Raw genomic sequence first — 10,854 nt, forward strand, 5'->3', positions numbered from 1 at the left:
AAAGAAAGTTGTCTATCGGCCTAAATGGTCAAGGTGCAAGTATGCTGCTTGTCAAATGTCAACTCTTCCTTGTGTTCACATACAATTGCTTAAATTATTACGAATTTAAATTATATATATCAAAAGAAATTTTAAATTATCAGTGCATTTCAATTTATTACGAGAACTTATTACTCTATTTTTTAATGGACGTGTCTTAACAAATTCTTATGATATTACAAATTCTTGTTTATACCTCTAAAACGTATTAACAGACACCAAATCAGATTCTTTCTAGCAATTACTTTCCTTCTTCTCAAATTATTCACAAACGTGTTTTAGTGAAAAATTACAAGTTATTGCTGAAATATTGAATTTCGATTTTTGCTATGTAAAAAGTTTGGAGGAATTATGATATAACCCCAATATCAACATACTAGGATACGTAAATTTCTAAAGAAAAATGAATATACTATCAAAGTCGCGAATTTCTGTTCCCCGCAAATCTATTTCCTAACATTAATTCAGATCTTTCGAGCTTTCAAAGTTACTTTTAAATTTCCTTTTTAATATTATTTTCAACTATTTTAAAGAATAATGCAATAAGAATTCAATAAAAAATGTTCTGAACTATTACCAATATAAATTGTCAAAGTTGTTTATATGCTTAATATTCAAAAAGCAAATAGATCCAAAAATGAAGTGCATCTTTTTTCATTTTTCAATTACATTCCATTATAAAATCATCTATAAATCAAAGTTAATTTTAAAGTCTTAAATATTAGGCAAGATATTTATTATAAATAAATCATACTAGAAATTGAAGTTACAAAATATTAGGCAAGAAATTTATTTTAAATAAAATCTTACTCAAATAAAAAATTACTAGGTGAGGAATTTATTATAAATAAAATCTTACTCAAATTTAAATAACGAAATGTTAGGCAAGGAATTTATTATAAAAATCTACTCAAATTTAAATTACTAAATATTAGGAAGTAACTTGTTATAAATAAAATCTTACTCAAAATTAAATTACTACGTAACAATTAGGAGTTCTTAGCTAGTTCAAATAAGAGAAGAATTCATGGCTAATATTTAATTAATTACAAAATCCTAAATATAAGAGCAATAATTATATGACAACTTTATCCATATGAGATCTGTATTTAAACGATAAAATATCGATCAATATTTTATATTGTCCATGCTGAAGAATTATCTATTATTGTAGATCAACTTAACTTGATCGTTGAAAAATTATACAATATTAATGTGAGATTAAACTCAATTATTAAGAGGCAGATATGATGGAGAACATAATGCCTATTAATAATAGATAGGAGTAGTATACAATCAATTCACGAGGGACGTGCAAGTCTGAAAGCGTCAATCAGCCCTTTGAATAAATTAAAAAAAGAAAAACAATACACCTGTATCTTTCATATGAATGCTAGCTTTTATTTGCCTCTCAATGAACTTAATTATCTTAATACAAACAACACACTTTATGACAACTTTCTGTCTTCCAAGATTACGGCCCGTTTTGACATAAAAATATTTTACTCTTTTTTGAAATTAATGTTTTGCCATAAAATTTTTAATTTTCACTTGAAGAAGAATTTTGAAATTTTTTGAAAAGTTGAAAAACTTCAAAAAATTACTTTTCAAAATTTTTAAAAATTCAAAAATAGCCCAAAATTAGATTCATGTCCAAACACAACTTTAATTTTCAAATACCATTTTCCCTTGAATTGTTTTCCACTCTTTTGGGAATTTTACAATTCTTATGTCCAAACGACCACTAAGAAAGCTTCTTCAAAAGGAAAAATCGAAAATGTATCCTTAAAATCAGCCCAAATTAACATAAAATATTATTAAGGAAACCGTCATATCATATGCTTAAAGAATATACCAAAACCAATAATTACCATCTTCGCATTGTCAACATCAGAATCAGAAACACTAATAAGGATAAAAAACCGAATCAGATTATAATACCAATCAATATCTAGCGCCTCAATTTCACACTTAAATTTAGTCTGTTCACATCTTCAATTTTTTTTCTATAAATAAACAAGCCAAAAATCAGTACCAATATACTCTTTTAAAGTTCACAAAAGAAGCTTCAATTTTAGAAGCAAAAATTGATGAAAATGGCTTCAAATTCGGCCACTTCTCTGTTCTTGACACTATTTCTTATTATACAGTGTTTATCACTCCTTACTGCTGCTCAAGATTTTGACTTTTTCTACTTTGTTCAACAGGTTTATATCAAATTTAATTAATACTTATTAAATATTTAGATGTAATTTTCTCTGTTTTACTTTGGTTTATTTTAAGTAATATATGTCTTCATCTTTTATGCAGTGGCCAGGGTCTTACTGTGACACTAAACAAAGTTGTTGCTACCCCAAAACTGGAAAACCAGCATCAGATTTTGGAATCCATGGACTTTGGCCTAATAACAATGATGGCTCTTACCCATCAAACTGTGATTCTAACAGTCCTTATGATCAATCTCAGGTACTCAATATTCAAATAAGCTTTTTTTTTCCCCCTTATCCGAAGGTAACCTTGGCATAACTAGTAAAGTTGCTGCCATATGACCAGGAGGTCACGAGTTCGAGCGTGGAAGCCTTTTGCAGAAATGTAGGGTAAGGCTGCGTAGCACCGAATTGCCCTTCTTTTTTTTCCCCCTCACCTGGTGTCAAGTACCTGTATTGATGCCCTGATAAATCCAGATTCGCTCTGTGTAAGATCCATTAAATAGGAAAATGCTCCCTATCGGAATTCTTTTCATACCCAAGACCCGAACACAAGAACTCTATTAAGCGTGGAGGGATTCTATCCGTCCCACCAGAACCTTAGTGGTAGCATCTTATTCTAATTGCTAGCATTGAGGATACAAATATAAATTTATTTTTGGGTTCAATCTTTAGACTTTTAAAATTGGAGACATTGCCTTTTTAAAATTATACAACAACAACGACCCACTATAATCTTACTAGTGGGGTTTGGGGAGGGTAGTGTGTAGGCAAATTTTACCCCTATCCCGATGGGATAGAGAGGCTGTTTCCGAAAGACCCTCGCTCAAGAAGACAAAAAGAGGCAATCTAACCTTTTTAAAATTATGTGTTGAAAATTTAATATTTATTAAAATTTTAATAACTTAATGCTATATATCTATGATTCGTGTAAAAAATACTGAGTCGAATTAAATTCCTTATGCAGGTTTCTGACTTAATCAGCAGAATGCAACAAAATTGGCCAACTCTAGCATGCCCAAGTGGTACTGGCTCAGCATTTTGGTCACATGAATGGGAAAAACATGGCACTTGTTCTGAATCTATTTTTGACCAACATGGCTATTTCAAGAAAGCTCTTGATCTCAAAAATCAAATTAATCTTTTGGAAATTCTTCAGGGTGCTGGAATTAACCCTGATGGCGGATTTTATAGCTTGAACAGCATTAAAAATGCGATTAACAGCGCAATTGGGTATACTCCTGGAATCGAATGTAATGTAGACGAGTCGGGTAATAGCCAGTTATACCAGGTTTATATTTGTGTCGATGGCTCGGGTTCAAATCTCATCGAATGCCCTGTTTTTCCTAGGGGAAAATGTGGCTCCAGCATTGAGTTCCCAACATTTTAAGCCAGTTACCCAACATTTTAAGGCAGTTATTGTTCTTTGGCTATTTCATATGCCTCATTATCTCTTTTTATTGTACTATCTCTTGTTTACTAATGTATACATGTTCTAATCATTGTACAAGGCTATGCCTTCTTTGGAGCAATAACATATTGAAATAGTTGCAATACATAAATTTAATTGCTGTGCATGAATCAGATCCTGCAATTGGTGCTTGCAAAATGAATAAAAAATATATAAGTATCTATTCATTAACTACTAAAATATGGGTCGGATAATTAATCATTTAGAACGGAGCCAAATATGGATAATATTCATATTATCCGCGTAGAAAATGGATAGCGGGGTCGAAAGTGGATCTATTTTATTCAGTTCACTTGCTTAGTGCCGCTTCAGAATTCGTTTCTGTTACATGTATCTCTCTTATTTATTTATTTATTTATTGTTTGCTTTTTTAGCTTCCCCTGGTTCAGTTCAATCAGGAACATTAATAAGCAATTTTTGTCTATATTGTCTCTGTATAATTTCAAAAAATATCCTTTAGTTATATGGTTTATGTTGCTATAGTGTTGTGTCATTGGGTATACAAGCAGCAATTGAAAGAAACACAAAACACCCGGAACACAAAAGCTGAAAAGTTCGAACTTTACCAAGAGAAAAAGAATTATGGTTTCAAAAGCTAAAATATTCGAACTTTACCAAGAGAAAAAGAATTATAACTTCAAAAGCTAAAGCAACGAATTTTCTGCAAAAGCTCAAAAAGGTTATTTAGCACTATTGATACCCATGATATGTAATAGCTATATCACAATTTTCTTCTTAAATTTTTGTTTCAAGGCTTTCACTTTTTTCTTTTGAGATTTTAAGTTAAGTTCAATTATTCATAAATGAATGCTAAGGTCCATTGAAAGAATAAAGAACTGATGTTTCAATCTTTGACGACTGGATATGATTCTGATAAAGTTTTAATATCAAATCTGTAAGATTTATCTCAGATAGTTTGACATAAAAATAGAGTGAAGTGAGATTGGAAGTGGTAATGAGGTGGCATACTAAGTGGCGTCCATCTTAGAAAAATGTCAGGCCATGTGGATAGTATTGGCCACAGTGGAGGGCACTAACGGATGAGGGTTACTTTTGCATTAATTTTATAACGCCGTGGGTAGTATTGGACCAAAAGTATAACAGAGGGTATAAATTATCTTTTCGCATAGTAAAAGAGTATATTTGACCCTTCTCCCTAACAAACGGAAATACAACACGAAATTAATGCCCGCTAGCCAAAGATAGTATAGTTATGATTATTGTCTCCACATGATTTGGATTTAAACAATGTTCAAGTAATTTCTAGCTTAACGCTATTCAGGACAATTAACGCGATGGTTGGGATGATTAATAACTAAAATTAACTATGAAACTAAAACAATTAACAATTGATCACTGGAAGACAAGAGTTGAGCAACATTGAAATATAAATGGGAGAAATAAGGGTATGACATGATAGGTGTAAGATAGCTATTTGGGACCCAACTCTAGTTTAATTCACTCCAATGTTCTAATGATTCTCAAGAATTTAATCTATGATTAGTTCAAACGTATAGTTAAGACTCCTCCCTCGATTATATCTTAACTCTACGAGGTGATCTAATATAAGGACTGTGAAAATATGCAAGCATGCATTAATGGATTAGTCTTCAGGAAAACGTCTCTCGAATATTCTCCTAATTTGATTTAATCAAAAATTCAACAAGCTGTTTCGATTACTTAAGAGAATAACTGAATTAAACCAAACAAAATAACGCAAGATAATCACCATAATATTCCTCTTTCGATTAAATAAATTGGTGAATAAAGTTGTGTTGGCCCAAATAAAGGCTAGTTTTGAAGACTGACAAAGGAACTCAGGCATGAACCAGGTCCATTCCTCAGGTTCATAAAAACGGGCAGATTCGAGCATGTGGGATGCACATGAATGAGATAAGCTTAACTTGGTGTATTTAATATCTCCTGATCGAAAAGGTTTTTAAGGAGAAAGACTCCTTACTCAAAGAGAACACTATCCAAGATAGGGAAGGAGTTAGAAGATGAAATCAACTAGAACTCTTCCACCAAAGAAGAGTAGCATTAGAACTCTAGTTATTTCATCATCTACTAACTCTATAAATTGCAGGATGTTTTCACTTTACAAGTGTTGCACAAAGACACAGAAGTTAAATGTGAATTGATAGCAAAATAGCAAGGCTTATTGCAAGCAGTTCATTTGTAATTCAAGTGTGCAAACCTGAAGCTACGTGAACCAGATAGAAGAACCAGTTCCAAGTGTTTGTCTTTTATTCTAGTTCAATTATAGTAGTTATTTTTATTTTTCTACCTTTCAACTTTATCTAGAAGCAATTGTAATAGGTACTCAGAGTATTCAAGCTAGAATTAACTTGAAGTTGTCGCAACAGTTAGAGGTTGTTTGCTACAACAGGATTAAAGGTAATCTTTAGGTTTACAAAGAGTTTTGTAAATGCTGTTTTGACTCAGTGATTAGTGAAGTATTGGAAAAAATCCTACTGAGTAGTAGGTCGTGATTTTTTCACCTTTTGAGCCAGGTGTTTTCCACGTAAAAATCCTTGTGTTCTTTAATTTCTGCATTTATTATTCCGCAACAGTAGTATAAGGAACACATAGAAGAACCAGGTCCTTCCATAATCAGTTTAAGCGAAAAATTGGACACCACACAAATCACCTTCCTCTTGTGTGGTATTGAAGTATAAAACATCAATTGGTATCAGAGCAGGTTATCCTTGAAGAGGCTAACACCTTAGGAACAGATCAAGACGAGCGCACCACCTGGAAACTGGGAAGGGCAATCCACTGCTAAGCCTCCACTCTTTAATGGCCAATACTACTCTTGGTGAAAAAACAGGTTGAGAGATCACATCATCGGAGAAGACTATGAGCTATGGGACATTGTCAATAATGGTCCCCTAGCTACCATGAAGAAGACTGCTGAAGGAGTAGAAGTGCCAAAAATAAGAGTTGACTGCACGGCTGAGGACTTGAAGAAGTGGGAAAAGAATGCTAAGGCCAAGAAATGGCTTGTGTATGGACTTGGTCTAAGCGAGTACAGTAGAATTCAAAGTTGTACCACTACTAAGGAAATTTGGGATACTTTGCAAGTGGCTCATGAAGGAACACCTCAAGTGAAGAGGTCCAGAGGAACACCACTGTATTCTCAATATGAGAATTTCACCATGAAGGAAGGGGAAACCATCCAGGAGATGTATACATGGTTCACTATACTGACAAATGAACTTAAGTCTCTTGGAAGGGTTATTTTTGAAGAAGACAAAGTTGAGAAGATTTTGACAAGGGTTCTGCAAGTCTCTTGGGAAAGCAAAATCACTGCTATTCAGGAATCAAATAACATTGTCACTCTTAAGTTGGATGAGCTAATTGGAAATCTCACTGCCTATGAACTTAGAAGGCAAACCATGAAGATGGATGCACCCAAGAAGGAAAGGGGCTTGGCACTCAGAATCACTGAAGGTGCTGATCTAGAGGAGGATGAAATGACCATGATCACAACTTCAAGAAGTACCTAATGAGAGGAAAGGGTCCTTCAAGAAGTGTAACCTACATCAAACCAAGGGTTCCTGAAAAACAAACCAATGAGGGGTGTTACAAGTGTGGAAAGACGGATCAACAACAACAACAACAACAACAACCCAGTATAATCCCACTTAGTGGGGTCTGGAGAGGGTAGTGTGTACGCAGACCTTTCCCCTACTCTGGGGTAGAGAGACTATTTCCAAATAGACCCTCGACATCCTTCCGTCTAAGAACTTCCCACCTTGCTCTTGGGGAGACTCGAACTCACAACCTCTTGGTTGGAAGTGGAGGTTGCTTACCATCAGAGCAACCCCTCTTGTCTGTGGAAAGACTGATCACCACATCAAAAATTGCCCTCAATGGGAAATTGAATGGAAGAAGGAAAGAGCTGAATGAAGGAACAAGAAGTAGGAACAGGTTCAACCCAAGAAGAACAAAGGATCAATAAAGGCTATGGTTGCTTCCTGGGGAGAAAGCTCAGATGAGGACTCAGAGGATGAAGATGGAGATGAACAAGCACTTATAGCAATTGGAGAATCTGATAAGGAATCTGAGGTAAGTATAATTCATCTCAAAGACAAGATTAAATTTTTGTCTAAAGAAAGGCTATCTGAGTTACTCCTGGATTTCATCGATGAATATGAGGATCTAAACAATGAAAAGGAACAACTGTCTAAGGAGTGTGTGATTTTCAAAGCTAAGTGCAAAAATATGGAACTTAGGTCTAGTGAAAGTGATGGTAAAAACGCTGAGTTAAAGAACCAGGTTCATAAACTTGACATTGATCAGGTCCAACCCTACACCACTATAGAGTGGCAAGAGCGATCGATGTAGTTTTTCCCCGAGAAGGTCGGGATCAAATCCACAGGGAGCTAGATATATTTGGAGTTGGATTCCTATCTAATCTAGCAAAGTGTAGTGCTCTTGACTGCACTTCCAATCATTTTTGTTTGTTTGTTACTTCTAATTTTATACTAATGATGCACAAAATTAAACTAAGAAGATATTTTTGTAGGATTTTCTAAATGGGTAAAAAGACACTAGGGAAGTGACTTTCTCCTAGGTGAGTATCTAATGGGATCTCAAACTTAGGGCAATAATGTTATACCTGGGTTATGATATAGCCAATGCACGAAGCTACTCACTCTATACCTCTCAGTAGTTTGAGTGACTTTGCCCTAATTGGCTTAGCTTTCTCAAGCCCAATTGAGTGTTATATTTCTGCAAGCAATGTTGTCTCAAGTCGGGTATTACTATCTCTAGATTTAAACCTTTAATTGAGGCTATCAATATCTTGAATACACCCCAATTCCTTGTTGGCCTGAAATTCCTAGACTTAGTCTCCCTTTTTCAAGAAGAGCCTAAGTCAAAAAGGCACAAATTAGTGTTTGCAACCACTAATTTAACATAGAAAGCATAAATCAGGCCAAATAGCCATTACCCATAAACATCTAAGCCCTAAAATAAGAGACCTATTAAATACCCATACTAGGGTTGAGCCACAACCCTAGATAATGGGTTTAACTACTCATAATTGAAGAAGAAATCATAGATTGAGATGAAGAATAACCCATAAAATGTAATTACAAGATAAGAAACTAAGATTAATTGCTAAACTAGCTATAAAATTACTCAAAATAGGCAAAAGTCATCGTTCACGTGCTCACTACTAATAAGATGACCTAAAAATCTGAAAAGAAAGTATTTATACACAGCTAAATTTTTCGGACAAAACTGCCACTGACGGAGGTACTGCTGACAACGGAAAATGAACTGCTACAGCAGTGAGGCTACCGTGGCCACATAAAATCCATCGCGGACCGCGGTTTTCAGTATTTGGCTTAACTACAGGTTCTCTAAACTTCTTTTCCGCGGACCGCGGTAAACTGACCGTTGTCGCGGTAGAGGCACTGCTGCCGCATAAAAGCACCGTGGTCAGCGGTGACTTGAATTCCAAAATGACAACTCACTGAATCCTTGCCAACTCGGACCGCGATAAAAGGACTGCGATCGTGATGGGTCTTCTGCGTCTGCGGTGGATTTTTCGTTGTAGCGCTGCTTTGACTTGACTTTGAACTTGTGCCGGTTTCACTCCTTTTTGAGCTGGTTATGACATCCTTGTCTCTTCTTGACCAAACACTGCAAACAAGCACAACATGTAAGCTTTCGGGATTACTTGTATACATTTTTAGTCCAAAACTCAAGCAAAAAGGAGTATAAAATAGACTAGAATCCCTAGTTATCAACTCCCCCAAACTTAAGCTTTTGCTTGTCCTCAAGCCAACAAAGTAATTCCCACCTCCTTAAGAATAAAACCAAGAAAATTCAGCTGTTCCAAAGTAACCTCTTGAAGAATCAATTGTGACTAACAATTACTATCAACTCAAATGCATTATTAACAACATTCAACCTTTTTAGCACCATGGCTTTAGTGCGACACAAAAGCATCAAGAGTTGACTTAACCCATCAAGGAAACTCTTTATGTTACATTGGTCGTTGCTGAACCCAAACTCATACTCCTCAACTCTCCTCAAGCAAACCTCACTTTTAGATTGTAGCACTCAGAACGAGGATTGCGGAAAACACACTCATCTCTCTCAAAGGAAGGTCACAAGTCCGGCTCTAAGTACAATAAGCTTGCCCTTTATGTAAGTTAACACTAATGTAAGCTTACTCAACTCAATATTATATAGGGCTTTGTGGGAATGTAATGAAGGCTTTTGGTTCAAGGTAGGATATATTGGTCCAAGAAGGTTTCATCTTCCCTTAAGCACTTCATTTGCTTCATTTTGGCTCATATTTTCTTGACTCTTTGAGTCATTTACTTCTTCTTTAAGGGTTAGAGAGACATACTGTCACTCTTTCTTGTTCATTTCAATTCTTTTTCTCCTTTCTAATCTTGTCATGCCTTTCATCTTTTTCTTTTGTTGAATCCCTTCATTTCTTCTACATTGTTCATTTTCTTTTTGAATTTTTGTTTTTTCTTTCTTTTTCTTTTTCTTTGCCTTTCCTTTTCTTCATTTTATACCTTTTATCACTTTTGCACTCCTCGTATCTCCCCCCAAACTTATGCTTTTTCCTTGTGCTAAGGAAAGATAGGGTGCCGAAAGAGGATCATTTTAGAACGGATAAAGGTTTGTATCATAATTATTGAAAGAATACGGACTAAGGCTCAACGGGGTTGACTAGGGATATCATCATTGGTAGGATATGGATGTTTTCAAGTTTTAATTGGGATCAAGGAGAGACTATAATCACTTCTCAAGTTGAGCTACACTTAGGATTTCGCCAAGACAAACATTCAGAGCAAGTTCTAGACTTATTGGCACGAGACTTGGACTTGCAAATCAAAACCTCACCACACAAGCTATAGGATTTCTAACGAAATAGAGTCGGGGGCCCACAACAACCTTAGCTAAGATTTGAGCAACACAAATGGTTCCGAAAAACCACTCGATGATTGTTTAGTCAACATAAGAGTCTCAAGGTCACAACTACACCATCCTAAATACAACAATTTATTTTTAACCATAAGGTCAAAGGTAAATGTGTTAGGCCCAAGTGAAGCTTTGCCTGAGGCATCATTACTCACTAACTACTATTCATACAAAAACGAAAAG

The 10,854-nt window shown here is 35.0% G+C and overlaps 1 protein-coding gene across 1 annotated transcript; it reads left to right on the plus strand.

Annotated features, from left to right (window-relative positions):
• The first annotated feature begins 2,063 nt into the window (after positions 1–2,063).
• LOC107811341 (extracellular ribonuclease LE-like) lies at positions 2,064–3,823 on the plus strand. The gene is made up of 3 exons (XM_016636247.2): positions 2,064–2,246; positions 2,350–2,505; positions 3,214–3,823. The coding sequence occupies exons 1-3, from the start codon at positions 2,130–2,132 to the stop codon at positions 3,634–3,636; spliced, it is 696 nt and encodes a 231-aa protein (XP_016491733.1). The 5' UTR covers positions 2,064–2,129; the 3' UTR covers positions 3,637–3,823.
• The last annotated feature ends 7,031 nt before the right edge of the window (positions 3,824–10,854 follow it).

The sequence above is a fragment of the Nicotiana tabacum genome, chromosome 20 (assembly GCF_000715075.1).
Source record: "Nicotiana tabacum cultivar K326 chromosome 20, ASM71507v2, whole genome shotgun sequence".
In the NCBI taxonomy this organism is placed as follows: Eukaryota; Viridiplantae; Streptophyta; class Magnoliopsida; order Solanales; family Solanaceae; genus Nicotiana; species Nicotiana tabacum.